Genomic DNA, 23033 nt, shown 5'->3' with positions numbered 1-23033 from the left:
GGCGGCCATCCGGGCTCAGGGCACGCATCCTTTCTGTTCTGTGCGGAGTCAGCCACGGCGGAACAGCCCTTTCGGCGGGCACCACGCGTCTCCCGGCCGCAATGCCGGGCCCCGTGCAGCGCAGGCCGGCGCGGCCGAGGCGGGGCCGCTTCGCCGCCTCCTTGCCGGGAGGCGGCTGCGGCGGAGGGCGGGAGCGGCGGATGCTCCCGCTGCGCAGGCGCGGGGCTGCGTTGGCGCCAAGCTTCGAACGGGGCGGCCGGGCTGGGGGTCTGCGCTGCCCCCTCATCCCCCGCCGCCTTTCCTGCGCGCCCTGCCCGCCCCGCTGCGCTGCGTGAGGCGATGCTGCGGCCGCTGCCCCGCCCGAGGCGCCGCCGGCAGGTAACGGCCCCGCGTGTGGCTCGGCCCTGCCCCGGGGCTGCGCTGTGCCCTGGGGGTGTCACTGCCGCCCCTCGGGCGTCCCTCCCTCTCCTCACAGCCCGCCGGGGGTCCGCAGTCCCCGGGTGTGACGCGGTGAGGGGAAGCGGGGTTTGGGCCCGTCCCCGGAGGCCCCGCGGTGACCCGGCGGGGCCGCGCAGGCCGCGCTCCGTGCGCGGTCATTGCCCGGGAGGAGCTTCCCCTCACGGAAAGCAGCGCGGACTGGTCAAATCGCACTTTTTAAAATGTGCTTCTGAGACAGTGTTAAGTTCCTCGGTGTTCTGTCTTAATGCAGCCCGTACCCTATTTTAAAGCGCCCGTTTTTCCTGTGGTTTTGGTAAGGCAGCGTAACACGGCCGTCATGTGGGAAACGGGGTTTATTGTGGAAGGCATAGATGTGTTAAACGGTGAAGTCTCACTATGGGCTTATTATACATGTTTTTTTAATAGAATCGTGAAACTGGCAGTGTCTGCTCCACTTGAAAGCAACTTTGAATCAAGTTCTTGACATGTAAGTTGTAGAGGTTGTTAGAGTATATATGTGGTAATACATATTTCATCCTAACACGTTGTAGTGAGTGTGAGGTTTTGATTTGTGTTTAAAATACCTCAGAAGTGTCCTGTCCATTCCATCGTGTCGTGTGTTTGCTGAGTGTCTTCATTATCTCCAGTATAGTTCCCTATGCTCTTGTCTGTTGTTTCCCCACCATGCTCATCATTGTGGTGTTTGAATGTTCACATCATAGTCAAAGCTAAACAAGCTGGGCTGTGGCACACCACAAAATGCAGGAAGGCCAGCCAAAGATATTCAAACAGCAGTGTATGAAAATGTTTTATTTCTTCTCAGGCTTTTCAACTGTCCCAGTAATGTAATGAATAAGAAAATGGCTTGCAAACCTGAGGAAAGACCAACTTTCTTTGAAATATTTAAGGCACACTGCAGTGAATCAGGTACAACTTATGTAAAGTAAATAATTCTTATTAGGATTGCTTTCTGGGCGCCAATATTTTATACATATTTGCTGTATGTTTCACAGGAAAGCTTTATGCAAGGTGTTAGCTGCTGTTCCTGCCCCAAACCTGTATTTCCTAATACCTAGATTTCTTCCAGTTTTTGTTTGTATTTTTTATCCATCATATATGCTTAGTTACTTTTTGTACTTGCTTTTTTACAGTTGTCACCTCTATACATACCCACATGTAGACCAAGCTTAGTCTTTTCCTAGAGACACCTGTGGTAGTTAGTAATTTTAAAAGGAACCTGTTTAACTTGCCACTCTGAGCAAAACAAGAGAAACTAAAAGCCAGAGCATACATGTGGTTTTAAACAAAGTGGATATTTTTCTGGTCCTTTGGTTATTTTGTTAATGGTCAGAGAATCTGGGCAGACATCCCTTTATGTTCTGTGGTTATGAGAGTTCAAAGCCATCTAGAAACAAGCAAACCAGAAGTATGGCAGTGGAAGGGGCGATGTGTTTTGCTGTTAGCATTTAAATGCCTGGTGTGTTTTCGCATCCTCCATGGAGGAACCTTTTTCCTTTTCATGTGGTTTTCTGTATGTTTTCCTTCGTAGATTTAGGGCCTATCAGTCTTAATTGGTTTGAAGAACTCAGTGCAGAAGCACCCCCGTATGAGCCCAAATCCTTCGGAGAGGCTGATGGGCCCTCTGGCTGGCTTGATCAAACAGCTTTTAAAACTCCAAGGACAAAACCCTCTGCATACAGTCAGCTGGCATCAACCCCACTGCTCTTTAAAGAACAAAGTGCAATATTGCCACCTTCTTCTCCTGAAAAAGAGCCAGATCAGAAAAAAACAGGAGCAAGTGAGTAACTTTTTTTTCAACCTTCTGTTGCAGCTGATGATCATCAATGTAATAGATAATGCTACTGCAGGAACTGTGGGACTAAAAAGCTTATTTTAGTAGTCTTCTGAAGATCATCTATAAAAATGCAGAATTAATCTTAATAGTGGGTTCAGGTTGTGATAAACTGGTAATATATAAGCAAAATTCCCTGTATAAAAGATACTATTGTGGTCCAAGGATTCTAAATACTGTTGATATGAGGGGATATGAACGTAGTATAACCTGTTGACTGCAAATCAAAGTTAATTTTTTTAGCAGTCTAATTTTTTTATGCAGAAGTTTTGAAGCTTTTAAAGGGACAGAATCATTCTTATCATGATAAAGTGTGAGACAATCCTCACAGTGTAGGGCACTCCTTAACCTTTCTTGAAAAGTTTTAGAAGCACCATGTCTTTGAGTTACTAAGATTATAAATTATAGAAAAAACTACATTTTTCCATTTGGAAAGAAAAAAAAAAAAAAAAGGAATTTTGTGAGGTATTTCTCATACATTATTTCCAAATCCCACGTACATCATGGGAGTACATGCCACTCTGCTCCTTTCTGATGTACTCACCCTCCTTGGACAGCAGGAAGAATCTTTTCTGTAGAGAATGTATGCAACATTGTCTGTAAGAATCTCTTCTATGGAAGAGTATTTAACCCCATTCCTGAAGTATGTGATTGGTACATCTGCTGTGTCTGTGTCCTTCTGATAAGCTTCTCTAACCAGGTTACAGACAAACACAAGACTCCCTTTTGTTACCAGAATTGTTCTTAGATCCTGTGCAAATTCTGTGAAGGGTTAAAGCTGTGCTGCAGTTCAAGTATACTTTATAACACTACTTCCATGGAATACTGTAACTCTCTTTGTTTTTCTGAAGTTCACTGCTCAACTTCTGCTGAGAACATGTTTCTTCTAAATGTAGCTATTTGTATTTACAGTGTTAAGTCCCTAGGGAATTCCTGGTTTCAGGAATTTAATTTGGCAGTTTCATAAATGGCAAAGAAAGGAACCTTATGATTGTTTATTTCAAAATGGTCTGTTTTGGTCTGCATATGTGCAAAGTTCACGTGTGATTGCTTGAAGTATTTTGTTTTCTTGGTTAGAACCAAATGGCTCTTGTGAAAACAAGAGCCTGGATGGGAGCTGATGGATTTCATACCTTGGTATGGTACTAGGATGCACCTGTGCTGTGCCTAGGAACTCAGGAACTCAGGAGCAGAGAGAAATGCACAAACTAAAGTGTAATTTCTGATACTAAGGCTGTTTGGAAACTTCAGAGTAGAAATTCCTGTTAGTAATTGACTGTCCATGTAAGGGTCTTACTGTGCATAGGATTCTGCTGCTTTAGTGGGAACATTGTCTTTTGCCCAGAGATGCTTTGCAAATAAATAGATGCTGCTGACAGTGACAGTGACTCCAACAACAGTTCTGGAAATAATTTTTGCTTTTTGCCGCTTATTTGAATCAATAAGTGTATGGCTTAGTAAATTTGAGGGGAAGCTGTACAAACCTGTGTTTGCATGTATTGTATTTTTGCTAAGAATGACTTGTGCAATGACAAGAAAGGCACAATGCAGTACATTAAAACTGAAGTGGAATGGAATACATGACTTGATTAATACCAAGTGAATAAAGCGACACAATGAGGGGTCTTCTTGGCTGTGCATTTGAAACATGTTTAGCATTGTTTGAATATAAAATTTGAACGTATTTAAAATACTGGAATAGAAATTTGGATTGGGTTGTGGGTTTTTTTGTTTGGTTTTGGGTTTTTTTGTTGTTATTGTTTTGGTTTGGTTTTGTTTGATTTTTTTGAAAGCTTAGCTTTAAACTTCAAATTGAAACTGTTACCTGGAGTTCTGCAAAGTTGTGCTGATTATTATATTCTATGCTGTAGATAGAGAGAATTTGACAAGCCCAAGTAACACAAGAAGAAAAATAGACCAAGAAATTGAAATACTTGCTTCACCTCCTGGTACCTTCCACAACTGTCTCACTGCTAGGTATGTTAAATATGTCAACACAAATAGAAAATAAGCTGGGCCTTAAGCAGAAAGCAATATTTAACCCACCGTATTTGACTGTTGAACTTTAAAAGCACAGAATAATCTTGTATTTCTGATATGTTTATGATACTTGTAGGTTGCAAAGTGAATTGAAAATAAAACACTAGCTAAATTCAAAAATGTCCTTGCTTTCAGGTGATTGTTCTTTCTATTTTTCTACTCTTTCACAGCTGGAATACAAAATTTTTTAATGTTATTTCAGCTTTCCAAGTCCAAACATCCAAAGAAAGAGTAGTAGTGATGTATCATGTGCTTCTCGAGTAGTAAATCTATTTGTAATATTGACTGAGATTTTTTTAATAATAGCCTTGAATTTTATAGACTTAATGTCTGTATTTCAGATAAATTTTATCAAAGTACTTGTGTTGGTTATAGGAAGAGTTAAACTAATTATTTAATTGCAGTCAGTTAAGCCAATTTCCCTAGTTTCTTACAGCCTATTATAACATGCGTGGTTACATTGGCATTTATTACTTGTCAGACAAATCATCACTGAAAATTAAAATATTTCCTGAAAGAAATATTTTACAGTTTATAGTAGACTTATGGTAATGTTTAAAATGTTGACTGATGGTTAGGAGGAGTCTATGTTTCATCTAGTCAGGGATGTAACCATGGTGCAAAGAAAAGAAATAATGGAGATGGTAATATATGTAATGTTTGAAATACTCAGTTATTTTAAGAAATTGAGACACGAAATTAATATTATGGCTTTAATTTTCTTTTGCAGTCCAGCTATTTTAAGGAATACTTACAGAACACCTCAGAGAAATAATATCCCTGGTTTGTATCTTCACTTTTTGGTTCTACAAAATATTTTATATCTAGATAAAAATCTGCAATTTTTAGTTACTGTTTCATGTCCCTTCTACATAATGTTTTTCAGGTCCATATGGAAGCTTGTTTTACACACCAAAACTTTCAGAGGTACTGATTTTATTAATGCATTTTGTTTCCTTTTCCTGAGTTGTACATTTAGAATTTGGCATAGAAATTATATATATGATTGTTAAATGTATTTCTAGGTCAGAACTCCAAAATGTATTTCTGAAAGTCTGGGAGCAGAAGTGGATCCAGATATGTCCTGGTCAAGTTCTTTAGCCACACCTCCTACCCTTGGTGAAACTGTGATAATAGGTATTTCTAAAAATGAGCAATTGCTAAGGGTTTAAAACTTCCAGTTTTGATGCTGGAAGTTCACTCAGTATGAGCTCTTTGGTTTTTTAACTAAAAAAAGACAAAATTCTTACAGTGATTTTTGGTGGGTGCCTTTAGATAATGCAGCCCTACACAGAAAACTTTTCAGAAGTTTTCCTTTGTCTGAGGGGTTAGAGAATATAAATTTAGAAATAACATAGCAAAGCATAGAAAGAGGATTAGATATGTTTGCTTTGCCCTATCACATCACTAGGAGCTGTTGGGCTAAGTTAAATGGATTTGTTTATGAAGTGTAAGAAGGTGGCCTGCTGAGTTAACCTCCCAGCAGCAGTGTTGTGCTCAGCATTTTAACCACTCTCACTGTGCCTGCCATCGTGATCAATCCAATGAGATGGACTGGGATACTCCTCCAATTTAGACGCGAGCTCCTGGGCTCATATTTCCTGGGTTGTTTGGACGGGGCAATTCCTGGAGCTCATTTACTGCACAGCTGCATAAACAGCTGTGTCAGCAGAGCTGTGAATGAGAATGAGTGGGTGATAATTGCTTCAGTGGTAGCTAACAGTAATGATAAACATCAAGCCTCAACCTAAGGTGTTGGTGAAAGTGAGATTTCATTAGCATATGATAAGCAAAGTGAAGTTTGACTGTATGATTTGTTGATGAAAATTCATGAGAAAATGGGAAGACCTGGATGTGTTTCCTTAGCTTCTGATATTGCTCTTTTTCATGTTGGTAAACTACCGCTGTATAGAGCATATAAAGCATATTAAGAATGAGTCCTAGGACTGGGAATTTCTTTTGGGATGTAGGGGATGGTCAAGGCTATTGAGCTGTGCCATTTTGGTGTTCTTTGGTCCAGAAAAGTGTGAGCTGCAAAGAAGGGCTGGGGGAAGTATCCATACCTTAATGATGATGTTCTGGGAGATGAGCTGTGGTTTGAGCTCTCATTCTCCCATGTCTTGGATAAGCCTAGTATTTTATAATAGTGATATTATACTCTTTGCCTTCTGACACCTGTGGAAAGAAAGAGCTGCTACACAGAACCTAGATGTTGTGTCTATGAAGCATTTTAATATACGCTCTTCAGGCATTTTAAAAATAGGGTTCACTTTCTCCTTTTGTAACAAAAGTGAAGACAGTACTGCTGTTTTGGGAGGAAGTGGGAAAAAAACCCCAAATTCCTGAAAGGCTTGAAGATCTCATCCAGATCCTTGGACAGAAGAAAATGGGAAATAGTGCCTTGAATAACTGCTTGAAAGGGGAATGGCAGTGCTCTTTCTAGGTGGTAACTGGAAACATAGCAGAAACCATAACCTGTGATTTGTGGTGGTTTGTGCTGTTACAAAACTGCCTTTGTACACTGTCCTTCATCCTCATCTGTATGACTTCAATTAGAACTTTTAGTTTTTAGTAGTTTATTTACAGATTTGAGTGGAATTTAAAATAATCCAATGAAAATCCTCCCAAAACACAGCTGTATTTGAACACACTCAGCAGATCACTCAGGAGAAAATAAATTGACTTGTCTGTCTCCTTCTAAAGCTAGAGAGAATGATTCTATTTCTGAAGCAAAACGACAGGATGGAAGGGCTGATACAGTAAGTAGTTTTAAGAGCTATGTTGTTCTTCAATTTCAGTTAAGCTATTCGGTTATATGTTTACATTTCTTGAGCCAAGAATAAAAAATTCTGTCGTTTTTATTTTAAGCTCTCCTATGTGACTGTTTTTAAAAGAGTTAGTGCTCACATGACTAAATTTGCAATACATAGTTGTAGAATGTGTTCTCACAAATAACCCTCTCTGAGGAATATTTTTTGCTGTGCTTATTAAAAAAAACAAAGCAACCCCAACCCCCCAAACCACTTGGCTTCAGTATTATTCAGAGAGGAATCAAATCTAGGAATTATATTACTTATTTGAAGATTGATTTGTCTGGTTTTTCCCACTTCCATCAGGTTTTTAGAAGTTATTCTTTGGGCATAACTTGTTGCTCTCAACCTCTTCAATAAAGAGTTGAAATTGAGTATTAATTTCAGTCCTTTGATAGTGGTAGGGAAATTTCTTGCATAATTGGAATTTGACACTGTGTCTATGAAAGCTGAATGATTATTGAGACTGAAAACCAAGGATGGCACTAAAAGGATTCAATTCCAGATTTAAGTTTTATCCTTAATAACCTGAAACTTCACAGTTAACAAACCATTACAAGTGAAAATAGGCAAAATGTCCTTGTCCTTCCTCATATCTCTTTTGTTCCCTTTTTGAGAAGATTACAGTAAACTGCTGAACCCATTCACTGCCCTGAAGGTGACTTTAAGATGGAACCTGATTTGCATCAAAAATGGGGATTATCTGCTTGTTTGTTTTTCACCTGTACCTGTGAAAATGTTACCTTTCATTTTAAGAGATGGCATCAGGTGCTGCAGTAAATGTTTAGAGTTCTGTCCTTGACTATTAAAGTGACACTTACTGGTACATAACATGACAGCTTTTGTCTTTGGTTTACAGATTTTGCACAACTATTTTTCCAAGCATGATAAATGTCCTGGGATAAGTGATGCAAGTATGCTGTCTGTACCAGAGACAGTAAAGCTAAATGCTGAAGATGACATCAAAGATTTGGGTATGCATCGATGCTTTATCTAATAAGTATCCAGTGAAGCAAGACTGAGGATAAAAGTACATTCTGTGTTTTGGGCTGTTCTTATGGCTGGTTTGTTCTGACAGCTGTGTACTCTGAGTCCCTAAATTGATTCTATTTTGTGAAATTAATCTAGCCTTAAAAAGGGGAGTGTCTGTTGAGTCAGTAAATTAAATCAGTGTCCTGGTTAAGCCATGAATGTCAGGTTATGGTGCCACTGGACAACAATCAGTTTTGTACTGTGAAGTGTGTTCACTGCAGCTGGAGAGGTGAGACTGGGAGAGCTGAGACAGAAAAATGGTACAGGCTCAAGGGGGAGCAAGACTACTGCTTCTAGTTATTGAACAGGCTTAACTTTATCATGAAGTTTCATCCCAGCACTCACTGTTCTGTAGTGAGCTTGTTTTCTAATCTTGCTTTTGATCTTTCTTCATTTATTTCACCTGTTCAAAATAGGTAATTCAAAATGTGACAAATTATTTTGGGAAAAAAAATGCTTTGGATTTCTTTGAATGCAGAAAATACACAAGACAAGGGAAAAATATTTTTATTCTGTGTTTTTAGATCATGTAGTGAACAAGTGAAAGTGTAAATTCCAGTGGGAGGTTTTTTGATTTTAGTTGACAAATGATGGCAGAAGGGATTATTACCAGAAATTTGTTCAGGATGCATGGGTGTAAAAGGGATTCACGCTGGCTAGACAGGACAGTATATCCTTATCCTTATATCCTTGTCTGAATTGAATGGCCTGCCCTAAAAATAAGATTTGATGGTACATGTAAGTGTTGTGAAAAAATCAGCTTAGAATTTGATAAGGAGACCTGAGAATGCTAGCATCAGGAAGCATTAGGACCTAGAGAGTGATGCTGTAGGTTCAAAAGTGAACCTACAAACGGTTTTTATGCTGTAGGTTCAAATGTGCTGAAAAGAATGTGTTTGGTAGTAAATATATTTAAATAATCTGTAATTAACAAAATACTTTTAGAAATTAAGCACAAATTAATTGGTCTTGGTCTGTGTTGCAGTAGGTTCTATTATATTGCATACTACAGTAGAGAAGATCAGTTAATATCTGAGAAAAATAAGAGGGAGAAGAAGACCACTTATCTTAGAGTTCAAAATAATTTGCAAGTGTTTCCCTTTTCCTATGTCTTCCCTTTTTGATAATTTGGCATTTGAAGATGCCATGTATAAAAAGGACAGCTCCATGTTTGTAGCTTTCAGATGTTGGTTTTCTCTGGAATAGTGTCATAAAGTACAATAAGTTTTATTAAGGATACGTTTTGTTTCAGTTAAAGATTATAAGATCATAATATATCAAATCATCAAATAATATCTAAACTCCAGTAAGTTTAGAAGTCAGAATTGACTTCCCTGATTTTTGTTTTATCCTGGCATGAGATTATTCAGTGTACAGACAGTATCTGTACAGTCTTTCAGTTAGTCCTTGTTTTCTTTAATCTTAAAAAGTAACGTCTCTTGTTTAAGTAAAAACAAATAAGCTGTGTCTATGTAGAAAGCTGTACTGACAAGTCACAGGATGAAAGGATATGGAAGAAGTTGCTTCAGAGGAACCCACTTTAGTTTCCTCGCTATTTTAGTGAAGGAAAATGACCTACCTGTACGCTCAATCAGTAGTGTTACAGTTTCTTCTTTTTGAGATCTCATTTACCACTCAGGCAAAAAATACAAAGTAAAGAGAATGAGTAACTTTCTATGCCTACAACACCAGCATGAACCTATAGTGGATGTATTGCAAATAATTGGTTGTGTGTGACCAAGTACTGGGAAATCTATGGACTTCCAAATGGAAAATCTTTTGGATTTTACACTATTTAAAAGTTCTAGTAAGGAAAGTTATAGAGTCGTAAGCTAAAAAAATTATATCTAAAAAAAGCTAATGGAAAAAGTTAAGCTATTGGTTATGGGCCTAAGGAAAACAGAGGACTGTTTTCTAGGTACTTTATTATGATTTCTATTATATGAAAAAGCCTTAAAAAGCATTCTGTGAATGAAACCCGGTTTTGAACGTGGAGTGTTCTGATAAGTGGGTCTCATTTGATACATTTGAGAAGGTAATTTTTTTTGGCATGTGTAAGCTCTACAGAAAATAACTATACAACTATACAATAGTAGAGTTTGGATTATTTTTCCCCTATTGCATGTTATTTCTAAACACAAACAAAAATTCTCATTATTTTTCTAATATTTATGCCAATCATGGAACTACTTAAAAGCTTCCTAATCAGTTAAAAGACTGAGAATATTTCTAAGTGTTTTTACATACTGTACTATTTCATGTCATAGTAGAAGACAATTTAATAATTAATCTTTATATAACAGTTTCTTTACCTGCCATTATAGATAAAAATAGGCAGCTTCTTAACGTGTCTGGTACCTATCATCTGGTATAAATTTTGGAAGAAAAAAATCAATATATTTATCTTCTCAAGTTTACTACTCATTCTCTGTCTGTAGGAGGGAAAAAATACTCTTTTGGGACAGCCAGGTTTCATCTTGGCAGCCACAGCCACCACAGAGCTTAGGAGGCCAGGGCATTTACGTGTATTTCCTTTGTCTCCTGTTTCCTCTAACATTTTTCTTTACCAACTCACTCCTGAGTAAAGGTAATGACTATAAAATTGAAAGCTCTGTTTACCAGTACTGTTCCCAAGTTATTTCCTTATGCTTATTTTCTTACTTCTTTTCCTCTCTCCATCTTCTCTAAACTCTAGAGTCGGAGGTGTTAGATGGCTTACTGGGTGAGATGGATAGCTTTGAGGACACGCTCAGCATGCCAGCTGAGTCCAGTGGAACTCTTCTGCTGATGCCACATGCTCTGGATGCAGTAGAGAAATACGAGATAAATCCAGACAAAACACAAGAAAAGAGGGATGTTCCCTCTCAGCAGCCTAATGGAAGAAAGAATGGAATTTCACAGGAAGTCAAAACAAATAGCTGGACTGAAAACAGCCACTGTACTCGAGTGGACGGTTCTTTACTACAAAACACCAGTGAAGATACAGGAGATGGTAAAGATGGCTGTTTAATAGGACATGAAAAAGAATTGGAGTCTCTTAGGAAGGCAGGAGATGTGCATGATTGTAGAACACACAAGTCCTTTGAGAATGAGAGGCCTGTGAAAGAAGGTGTGCACTCTCCATCAAGCCAGTGGTCTCAGCTGAACTTATCTGGTCTTGACGAAACTCACCTGGAGATGTCTGTATGTAGCTCTCCACCCTCCGACTTACGTAGGGAGGGAAATTTAGAAGAAAAGTCATTACTAATGGCCAAGGATGTTGCTGTGGAAACATCTTTACTGAACTCTTCAGGCTTGATAAAAGCACAAAAGCTGTCGAGTGTGGATTTGTCAGAAAAATGCTGTGAAATGAAAAACACTGAAAACAACCCAACATCAGAAATAACTCCAGTAAAATCTGTGTCACTGAGTGTTCAAGATCCAGAGTTAGTAAAAGGATGTGCAGCTGAGGTTTCCAAAATGAGCTTCTTAAACTGTAATTCTTTTTTAATTGAACATGCAAATGTCACAGAGTGTTCTGTAGTCTACAATGACAAGTTTTCCACGCATTTAACAGCAACTTCTAAATCTGTCGTAACTGATGTTCTGTCTCACCCACTTGTGTGTAGTGCCAAATCTCCAGATAACTGTGATGACCTACATTTAATAAATAGTGAAAATACTCTTACAAAGTCCGGTTTTAAAAACCTGAAGATGTTACCCAGTCTGAGAAAGAGATCCAAGAAATTTATTTATAGACTAAATAATACTTTACTGTATCAAGAAGAAAAAACACAAAAAGAAGTAACCTCGGAATTACCTATTCATACTGCATTGCCACATTTGGAATCTGATTCATACGAATTTAGAGGCTGTCTGGTGGCCAGTGATGTTGAGCAAGGTATATTATTAAGCTTTTCATCATTTGTGGAGGATTCATTATTTATTATGAGCCTTTCATGTAAATGTTTCAGATAAAATTATGTAAAATCTTGTGTTTGTGGAAAAGTAGCTGGGCAGTTGGGAATCAATGTATGGGGATAGGTCTGTTATGCAGTGATAAGGATAGCATAATTTTCAAGTAATCTTGTGATAACTTTTTTCCTAACAGATTCGTTTCTGGAATAGAAACTTCCACCCTGAGCCATTATTGTAATTGACAAGCTTAGTTATCTTTGTCAATGGTGCTGTTACATCCATAATGTCAAGGGCCATTTTGTCTAAGTTTGTAACTTCTAAGCGATCACAAAGAATGTTCAAGTTGTATAGTTATTTTTCTAGAATTAGGTGCTTTAAGACTGTACATCTGTTTCTTCCAAAAGCACAAAATATTAAAAAAAAACAATATAATGAAAGCAAGCATATGCTATTTTTAGAAGCTGTTGTTCTTGCTAGAAGAATTCCTTTATATTAGGAGTTGAAATACTTTAAATTTGAAAAAATTCCTTATGTTGAGACACAAGGAGTTGAAGCCCATCTTTTGAAATTTCATTACAACTAAAAATTTATTTATTGTTTTTGACCTGGTAGCATTAACTGCAGCCAAATCTCTTTGTTTCTGGCTGTTATAATACAATTAAGTTAGACCTCCAGCCATGTCAAGGCGTTTGCATTTGAAAACAAAAGTGATACTCTGGCGTCTGCTGTTAAGCTTGTGTAAAAATGATCTAATCAGCCAAAATTTTATGAAAATCTCAATCTGCATTTGTTTGAATAAATTTATTCAAATTTTTCTCTGTAATGTCTTGTCTTGTAGACCACTTTCTTCCTGCTGAGAGGAAGCATTTGGAATCAAATATGAGGACAAAGAACTTCAGCACTTCTCCTTTAAAAATGGATATAATGGATAACTCATCCCATAATTCCTTCCATGATAGGCTGAAACAACAAGATCTGAGAGACTTGGGGGAAAATGCAAGAGAAGATCAACCTGCTGCATCAATAAAATGCTTAGAAGTATCTAATACACTGAAAGAAGACCCAAAAAATCCTTTAAATAATGAGATTGTTTCAAATATAAAACGTAAAGTTCTGACTTCAGCATGCTTAATGGCAAGAAAGCATTCCAGATTTCTCCCTAAAAGCTGTGCTTTAGGAAAGGGTGAAGAAGATAAGGACATGAGTGCTAAGGTGAACAATGGAGCTGCTGTACCTCAGAGCCTGAAAGAACTTGGGTCTTCTCACAGGGACAAGGAAGTCTTGGTTGATATTCATGGTGACTCTACATCTGTGACAGACAGCAGTTCCCATAATACATTGTGTCAGATCAACTTTGGCACAACTGGAGTCAGTGACTGTTGCAATAAATTATCACCCAATAAAAAGCATGCTACAGACCAGAGGTCAGGAGTTGACTGTAGAGAAGTACACAGACCCTTGGGAATAAACTGCTCAGAAAATGACAGTACTGTATTAAAACAAGGGGAGAAAACAGATGCACTTGCCTTTTCAGAGGATGTAGCCAACAATGAAGACCCAAAGCCAGCTGAAAACAGCAAAAGCCCTCAAGCAGCTGCATTCAGTAATGTAGCTGTAGACATTTCTAAAGAATCATTAGATTGTGTAGATAATAATTCTTTAAATGAAGTCATTTCTGCAGAAGATAAACAAGGAGCACCTATGTATTCCAGCAAAATGCCAAACAAGAACCTAAAGTGCAAAGGGGAATCATCAGTGACTCGTAATGCATGCAGTTTGAATCTGGGCTTCAGTGGCTTTCAGACTGCTTCCAATAAGCAGATTAAATTCTCTGAAGCCAGTATAGCAAAAGGCAGAATGTTGTTCAAGGATATTGAAAATGAATGCTTTGAAACTTCTTCCATGGAAAGAGTCAGAAACTTTTCACATCAAGTTAAAAAGGAAAGTATGTTATTCTCAGATCCAAAAGGCAAGCTGGGCAGTAATTTATCTGATTCTTCAGATTCACAGGCAAGTTTTTTTGAGCCCAGGCATACACAGTTTACTCCACATAAAGTTGGCTTGTGTAAAAGCTTTCCTAGAACTCCACAAGCCGTGCAAGAAGCAAATCAAACCTTGACAGCAAGCCAAGAAGCTGAAATTGCTGAACTTTCCAGTATCTTGGAAGAAACAGGTAGTCAGTTTGAATTTACACAGTTCAGAAAGCAAAGCAATACAATACAAAGTCATGGCTTGCAACAACTAGGAAGTGTAGAAACAAATGGAACAAAGAATGTAGAAAATATTTCTGAAAAAAGGAAAGATGTGGTGGTTTGTAGCACTTTTAAATCAGAAAATCAAGCAAAAAATGACAAGTGTTGTACTCAGGAGGAAGACACAAATGAAGACACTGAATTGGTGAAAAATGAAAGTGCACTGTTTTTCCACGAAAATGATAAAAAGGTTACTTTTACTAACTTAGACATAAATGAAAGTAGAAGATCTGATGAGAACTTTCCCATAGCTAAGCAGAACAGCTTTTCTAATTTCAGTGGCTTTACTTCAGCTGGAGGTAAAAAAATAAATATTTCAAAAGCAGCTTTGAGTAGGTCTGCAGAGCTCTTCAGAGACTTGGATGATGATAACTATTTGTTCAAATCTTCTGAAACTGGTACTAGATGTCACAATTCAAATGGATCTATGTCTTCTAACAGTAATTTTTCCAGATACCTGACAAAAGAAAGCAAGGAAAAAACTGTTCGTGTTTCAGAGTTCAAAAGCATTAATGCTGTTTCCTACACAGGTTCTGTTTCCTACCATATACAGAATAAAAATGAGGAAAATACTAGTACAGCATTCAAGGAAAATATGGAAAACAAGGCAAAAATATCAGCAAATAATACTGAAAACGTTAGCTTCAGTAGTATTAACAATATCAACAGCTTATTATCCACTAAAAAGCATAAGCAGAATTATAAGACTTCCAAACAAATTTTAAATCGAGGAGATGATGAAGGCAATTTGCAAGACCACACATTAGGTGTAACATGTCTAGAAGATGCTGTTATGACTGCAGAAGAACACAGTTTAAATACGTCATACGAGATGGAAAACCAGTCTCCTAAGCAGAAAGGAGAGGACAGAAAGGAAGATGAAAGTTTGTCACCAAAACTTCAGGCTCCTGGTGGTGATATATCCATTCCTGATGCAGCTTTGGATCATTCTCTGCCCTTGTTCAGTGTACAGTGCGGAGAAGGAGATGTAAATGTTTTGGAGAGCTCTGATAAAGAAAAAACAAATTGTAAAAATATGACAGAAGACACCACTCATGATAAGGACCTGCCAGTGAATGGTTCTTACCATCATTATCAAATACCTCTTGAACAGGAGGTAAACATGGGGGAAAATGAAGTGGAAGGGAGTTACCTGACTGGTTTTCATACTGCTAGTGGCAAGAAAATAGCAATTGCTGATGGATTTATGGCTAAAGCAGAACAGTTTTTTGCAGATGTTGATGTAGGAAAGGAACATAATGACAATTTTGAGAATCTCATCAAGAAAAGGAAATGTGTTAAAGACTGTGATTTATGTGTTGAAAGCATTGCTCAGTGTGGCTCAGAAAAACTCAATTTTAATGAAAAGCTTGTTGCTGAAGAGCTTGGAGATCAGTTTAATCAGGCAATAGAGAGCAGTCCTATTAAACATGCTGCAATTCTTGATCCTGCTAAAGTAGATACGTTTGTTGATCTAGATGAAACTTGTGAAGGGAGTTTGGTAACTACGCATGTGCATAAGCAAGCTGATGTCAGACCTGGAAAGTCAGAACTGGAATCCCTTAAAGGACAGAAGAGTGATGCTCTAAGTAGAACTCATTTGTCTGAAGATGGAAAATTTCTTGCAGAGAAAAAGGTGGACTACTCACCAAGAAAGAGGGATGATTCAGGAAACACAGATGATTTTCCTGTGCACTCTGCTGCATCTCTGCATTTAATACAAGTACCACATGACCTTGAAGACAACTGTGTGCCTGAAGATACAAAAAATATTTTATTTGTTGAGGAGAGCAACAATAAAGCTGATGAATCAGTCCTTCTAGATTCAAAAAGTAGCTGCTCTTACATGAATGGTGACAGTAAGGAATTTGACTTAGACCATTTAAATGAACCTGCTGCTGATAAAAATTGCTTCACAGACACCATAGCCAGTGCTTGCCAAAACCAGCCACTAGTCAGTCTTCTTGAACAGGAAAAGAATTTTAACAGGTTAGAAGAAACAACACTTAAGGTTGAAAAGCAAAGGGATGATCTGAAACAAACTGTGTTTAGCACAGCAAAAGGGAAAGCTGTGTCTGTTTCAGAAAGTGCATTAGCAAGTGTCAGACAAATGTTTCAAGACTGCAGTGAGGCTGTAAAATATGAAATTGAGCCTAACTCAAGAAGGAATCAAACAGAAATTGCTAGAAATTCATCTGTAGTCCTTCACACTGAGTGTCCTAATTCTGCTAATTTTTTCAATGCTACAACAAGTGAAGAGGTTAATTCAGCCACATCCCAATTTATTGAAGTAAATGCAAGTACTGATGAAGACAGTCACCAAGAAAGAAACACATCTGCAGATGCACAGTTTGCTTCAAATTCTCAGAAGCAATCCTTTGAGCAGAATCTTAAGCTTTTAGGGCACTTTGTTCCAGATAAGCAGATAAAGCCATCAGATGCTTCTACAAGCAATTTTGGATTTTTTAGTACAGCAAGTGGAAAGCCTGTACAGCTTTCAGAAGAGTCACTCAGGAAAGCTAAACAGCTCTTTTCTGAAATGGAAGGTAATCATTCACCACATGTACAAGAAGCATTTTTAGTTGAGGACAATGTTGAAAAGTCTAAAATGCACACTGAAGTACTTCCTAGGAAAATGCAGGTAGTGTCATCAAAAGGGGAAGAAAATACCAGCCCTGAATTGTTTTCAGATTCTGCTTTTGGCTTCAGCACTGCTAGTGGAAAGCAGGTAAAAGTTTCTAAAGATGCCTATCAAAAAGCAAAGGCAATTTTTGAAGAATCTGATTACTTTTTGAGCAGTGGGCTTTGTACTACAGATCAGCTTAGTTCAATTAAAGACAGTGGTCAACGTGTAAAATCTTTAACAGATAAGGTGATCTCAGAATTCAAAACTGAAAAAAGCTGCAGTCAAGACTCTGACTTTAAAAGCATCTGCCCTCAGGAAATAAAGTATTTTCCAAGCACTCACCATGTCAAAATGCCTGAGCACACACCATACAATCAGAAAAACAAGCAGTTAGTATCATTTAAAAATAACTTTCAGCAAGAGAAAACTGAGTCTTCTGGAAAAGGGCAGCTGAATCTGCAGTCAAAACCGGAGTCTGAAGCAATTTCATGCAGTGCTGCTGCTAAAGCAGAAATTAATTCTAATCTTCTCCAAAGTCCAAAAAATTACTTGGAAGTAGAGGCTGTAGAAAGTGCAAGAGCTTTTATGGAAGACAGTTTTTCCAGTTCTGGAGTACAAATTAATGCTGCGCAGACCTTCAGTGGCAGACCAGATAAAAACTTCCAAAATAAGACCTTTGGGAAGAGGCACTTTGAAGAAATCAACTCACTTGGTAGGTGTTTTATCTTAGGTATGCTCAACTCCATATTTCTGCACAGTGGATTAGGTTAGGCTTTTGGATGGTTTTTTGCATGTCTTATTGGTTTTTAGCTCACAGAAACATTCAAGTTCTTTCTTTAGGTGTCAATGACAAAAACTCTTCTTGCTGCTCTTTCCAGGCTTAAATATGCACAGTAGAAGCTAAATTTGTGATCAGTAATTTTGAAGTTGTACAGGTTTGCTGTTTTAAACTTACAGAAGAAAGCTGCTGCTCCTTTTCTCTCTGAGCACTTTGTTCTTTTTTTTCCCTTCTGTACAAATCTAGTGTTTTTTCATTGAAAAATGAGTAGCCGTATTTTCATTTTCACTGTTTCATGCATTGTAGGTGAGGACAATGTTTTGCTTGTATCAAGACTGCTAGTCTGATATGAAAAATAGTTGTTGGTCTAAGAGCAGTTTCTTGCTTCTGAAAGTGATCTGTCTAGGGCTGAAGTGTTGGTACTTGATGCTTGCACAGACACATAGACCAGTTCAGGGAGGTGGGCTAGCTGAAACCTCCTTGTGGAAGGGGAGATTGCAGCAGAGTCCCTGCCTGGCTGCACAGGTTCAGGTGCAAAGGTCAAGCAGGCTAGCACTGGAAAGTTTGGGTAGGTGGCAAAAGCCAGGGAAGGACTCTTACCAATCCAGCTTGAAATAGCTGTGCTACAGCTGAATCCTGACCTTAGTTACAGCTTCTCTAAAAGATGAGGTACTCTTCGAAGGAGGGACTCTTGAGTTACTGAAAAGTAACTCAAAGAGAGATGCAGGTGAAGTGCACTGTGGGAACTGTGCTGCTGGAGTGCACTGGGATGCACTTTCTGAGGCAAACTGAGTGTGTTCGGGAACTTGAGACTTACAGACTTAATTTTGGGTGGAGAAGAATTACTGGTCACAAAAGTTTAATAATAGACTTCATTATATGGGGTTTTGTTGTCACTCTTGGTAACACAATATGCAGTCATTCTGTGCAGGAAAAACTTCTGCAATTTGTAAGTGAGGTGGCTCTGTGTTTGAAAAGGCCATTTATGACATGTGACCTGAAAACTTGCTAATTCTGCTTGCTCTGACTTCAGTGTTTTATTTAGAAATTAGTTATGTTGTCCTGATTGATAAGAAACAACTTGAAAGGCATATCACTTTCAAAACTCTGGTTTTTTATTCTAGGTGAACCTCCAATTAAGAGGCAGCTTCTGCTTGAATTTAACAGAACAAAGAATTCCCCCAGGTCTTTGAAAGCTTCAAAAAGCACTCCTGATGGTAATTTTAGTAATCTCATGTTCTAAGCAGTAATCCAGTGTCAGTTGTTATCTTGAGAATTCGTCAATTTCCAATAACCTAACATCTAATAAGTTTGCTTAACTACTGCATTTATCAATGTAGTCATGGAAATTCAGGAAAGCTGCTGTGTTAATGTCTCTGCAGACTTGAAATCACATGATTAATGATTTGCCTTATTGCATAGACTCTAAATATATTCCTTCTGCAAGAACTCTGAATTAATTTCCAGTTCAGGAGGAATTTACCTGCTCTCTCACAAATCCTAAATATCACAAATTCTAGTCTCAAGAGGAAGAATGCATTTTAGTGATTATTCTACAGAATATATTTTATTAATTAACTTTGTGTAGATACTTACTGGCAATATAGTTACTATACAATTACTTGTCATATGAAACTTCCTCTTTGCAGCCTAAGGGCATAGCACAAATGGATTTACATTCCAAGCAGATATGATTTAGTTACGTTGATAATTCCAAGACAAGCATGTCCTTCAATAATGGAAAGAGGAGTTTGTGCAAATGTACCTTTTTTTGTTGTATTGTCAAATAAAAGAATAAAAGTTGCTGAAAGAGTTCTAAATGGAACAGTGAGCCTACCTGGAGTTAATATGACAAATATTTCCCTTTCAATATCTTGCTGGCTCACAGACACAAACTCTTGAGAGCTCAGCACTGTGAGCACTTATCCCTTAGATCTCTTCAGGAAGATGTTTAAAAAAACGTTTTTGGGGGCAGGAAAGAATAAAACTGTTTAAATCCACTCTGAAGACTTTTCTATTAATTAATTATTTCTATTAATTTTCATTAATACAGATAAAGCATGTGCTGTAGATTTCTGTCTATCTATGTAATGTGCCATTTCAAACATTTATTTTTTCTAATTATGTTACAGGCATTTTCAAAGACAGAAGAAAATTTATGTATCATGTGCCTTTAAAACCCATAACTTGTCAGCCTTTTGGGTGAGAAATTTTAGAGTTCTTCTTTGCAACTGTCTAAAATATACAGTAATAATTTACTACCTAACTTTGTAAAAGGCTAATCATTTTATGACAAAATGAATATTAAGTTACCATATAACACATGCTGCTGCAGTAGACCAGTGAGATGCTAAACAAACTATACCCTATTACACTGTGTCTTTTCTCAATAGATAGAAGTTAAGTATTCTGGTTTTTTAAATATCAAAGACTGATATTTTGTCTTTTTATTGATACAGAATTGAAATTTGTATTACTAAATTAAGAATACAATACTCCTGACAAAGATTTTTGTCATGAAGATGAAACCTATATGCTTAAATGTTTTCATTTCTGTAGGTCAGCTAAAGAACGACAAGAAGTCAAGAATCCTACCCTCACCCTGCCAGATCAAGACTTCAGAGGATTCCAATCTAAACCTGCCATTTTTCAGCACTGTGCTCTCAGGCACTCTTCAGACAGTGCTGCAGGGGTTTCCACTCCCTGTAAGGCCTCAGCAAAAGAGAGTGAAGAAACAAGAAGTTTGTACAAATCTGGCAAAACTGCTAAAACTTTTATTCCACCCTTCAAAACCAAGCTGACATTTGCTACACGCGAACAAGGCAGCAGCAGCAGATGTGACTCACCCATCAGCAAAAGTATGACCAAAGAGATGGAACTAAATCAGATCAGAACTGAACAAAATACTGCTGACCCTCACGATCAGCAGCCTTGTATCCAGCATGCAGCAGACACAGACCTAGAAAATGGCAATTTAGGTATTTTCAGATTTTACTCACTTAATTACTGTGAATACTAATTGTCAGAGTTGATTCTATAGATTCTGTAGGCGTTTTTGCATAATTTGCAGACTTTTTTTAATAAAAAGAAGCTTCTTTTTAAGGCTTTTTGTATTTTGGCAGGAAAATTAGGAAATTATTACTTTGCTAATATTTTATATTGCACTCCTAAAAGTGCATATCCTGCTTATCCAGAGTTAATTGAGAAGAAGGAAAATATTTCACACAGTGCTTAGAAACAAGATAACTTATGTTTCATTTGATATTAGATTTTTCTTCTATACCTCATAGATAAAATAATCTAGGAACCTTAGATTAGCCTTGCTATACTTAATTCACTTTTACAGAAGCTTGTTTTCCTTCTGTCCTCTAATTAAAATGTAGACTTAGCCATATAAATGGTTGATTGTGTCATTTTCCAAGAGGCAGACTTAGAATGCTCAACTGTTTGACTTAAGAATGTGGGCTTATGCCTTCTAAGCTCTCCTGAATGCTCTGGTTCTTCTGGTTACTTCTGTAATTTACAGTCAAATAATCTGGATTTTTTTCAGAAGGGCTTGTGTATATTTGAACAGGTGTATGAACACTGGCAGAATTACATCCTGCAGTAACAGGCTAAAATTTCAGGATTATGGATTCTGTGGTCATCAACTAATTTCATTCCAGTTGGAGTTTTCTATGAAGACTGAGTTCAGTTTTCATATGAGAAAAGTATGTGGATGGAAGTTTAGTTCAGGGACTTACATGAAATTAATATGGCTATGTAATTTGTTTTATATAGATATTCAAATGCCTCCAGTAAACACTGCTTTCTAAATGCATTAAACTTTTAATATTTAGACTTGTAGTTTCTAAAAATCTGCAGAGTGGCATAGAAAAAATTCTGCTCTGAATCTGCTACAGTGTGACTGTGTATCTTTATTTGATTATGCTTTTAAAAGGTTTTGATGTTTTGGGGGTTTTTTTTTATTTGCAGCTATGGCCAGGATGGTGACAAATCTCCGCTGTGCCAGAGATCTGCAGGAAATGAGAATTAAAAAGAAATGTAGGCAAAATATTCGTTCACAGCCAGGCACTCTTTATGTCATTAAAACATCTGCAAGCAGTAGAATCCCTCTGAAAACTGCAGTAGAAGAGAAATCTCCTAGTTTTTATTCTACAGAAGAGGTATATTGATATCTTTTTATTTTCTGTCTGGCATCTGTTTCTCAAGACTAGCAAATAAAAACTCAGTAGCTTTTGAATAGATACATTCTTCAGTTTTTAGGTAAGTATTTACAGTAGCTGTTACACCAGTTGCTACAGTACCTAAGTAGCATATATCCAGTTTTTAAGACTATTCCAAATAATAAAGGTCATAAATCTCTAGTGTTATAATTAAACAGGAAAAAAAAAAAATCCACCAATTAAATGCAAATGAAGAGCTGGTTTAAAAGAACAGTTAAAATTTAAGCTTAGGTAAATCTTAGGTACATGAAAATGCTCTTGCTTTTGGTACTGTGAAAGTACAAAACCTATTGAATTTTTTAAACACTTTCAAAGTACACTGTGATGCTGTTCTGCTAAAACAGTTGTTGGGAATCCTCCATTCTCCATGGTTTACATATGAAATGGCAAGGTCAGACAAAAGCTGTCTCAACCTTAAAGAAATATTTAATCTGAATTTATAAGATTGGATATTTAAACTCTCTTTTGAATTCTTACTGTATTGTCATTATTTTCTCTTTTCCATTTGATTGTTTTCAGCTATACACATACGGTGTTTCAAAACAATGCGTACAAGTTAACAGCACAAATGCAGAATCTTTCCAGTTTCTCATCAAAGACTTTTTCAGTAAGGAGTATTTGTTAGCTGGAAATGGAATGCAGCTTGCTGATGGAGGATGGCTAATACCTACAGATGAGGGAAAAGCTGGGAAAAAGGAGTTTTACAGGTACTGTTGCTTATGAACTTGGGACAGCTATGCTATTTATTAGATAGCAGTTCTCTTAGAATAAATCCAATACAGTGGTGCTTTAAAGCCTCTGGTTACTGTTTTTTTACTATGTATTTTTAGTACACCTCTGTTGCTATAAAGATATTATGGGATTGTAAATTTGCTACGTAGATTAATCTTGCTAGTGATTGATTCTCACTGACCATTAAAGCAAGTCAATTTGGAAAATTTCTAGAAATTCTGCAAAGGTGTAAATAGTCTAATAGGGAAGAGACCATTAAAGAAAGCAAGTCAATTTGGAAAATTTCTAGAAATTCTTCAAAGGTGTAAATAGTCTAAGTAATAGGGAAGTTAAAATTTTGAATGGATTTC

General features: G+C 37.4%; 1 protein-coding gene across 1 annotated transcript in view; it reads left to right on the top strand.

Moving 5' to 3' along the window:
• The first annotated feature begins 355 nt into the window (after positions 1–355).
• The window catches only part of BRCA2 (BRCA2 DNA repair associated), a 34673-nt gene continuing 11995 nt past the window's right edge, over positions 356–23033 (top strand). The window contains exons 1-17 of the mRNA XM_041487336.1: positions 356–378; positions 865–925; positions 1262–1365; positions 1988–2236; positions 4162–4267; positions 5061–5113; positions 5217–5257; positions 5356–5467; positions 7034–7089; positions 8000–8114; positions 10868–12052; positions 12908–17659; positions 18850–18942; positions 19858–19927; positions 20285–20703; positions 21701–21891; positions 22471–22658. Of these exons, the coding sequence (XP_041343270.1) occupies positions 924–925; positions 1262–1365; positions 1988–2236; positions 4162–4267; positions 5061–5113; positions 5217–5257; positions 5356–5467; positions 7034–7089; positions 8000–8114; positions 10868–12052; positions 12908–17659; positions 18850–18942; positions 19858–19927; positions 20285–20703; positions 21701–21891; positions 22471–22658 (7736 nt within the window). The 5' untranslated portion in view covers positions 356–378; positions 865–923. The remainder of the gene's footprint in view (positions 379–864; positions 926–1261; positions 1366–1987; positions 2237–4161; positions 4268–5060; positions 5114–5216; positions 5258–5355; positions 5468–7033; positions 7090–7999; positions 8115–10867; positions 12053–12907; positions 17660–18849; positions 18943–19857; positions 19928–20284; positions 20704–21700; positions 21892–22470; positions 22659–23033) is intronic.

The sequence above is a fragment of the Pyrgilauda ruficollis genome, unplaced genomic scaffold, assembly GCF_017590135.1.
Source record: "Pyrgilauda ruficollis isolate IOZ18807 unplaced genomic scaffold, ASM1759013v1 scaffold8, whole genome shotgun sequence".
Lineage (NCBI taxonomy): Eukaryota > Metazoa > Chordata > Aves > Passeriformes > Passeridae > Pyrgilauda > Pyrgilauda ruficollis.
Note: the sequence above shows the minus strand (reverse complement) of the source record. Positions and strands in the feature narration are given on the sequence as shown.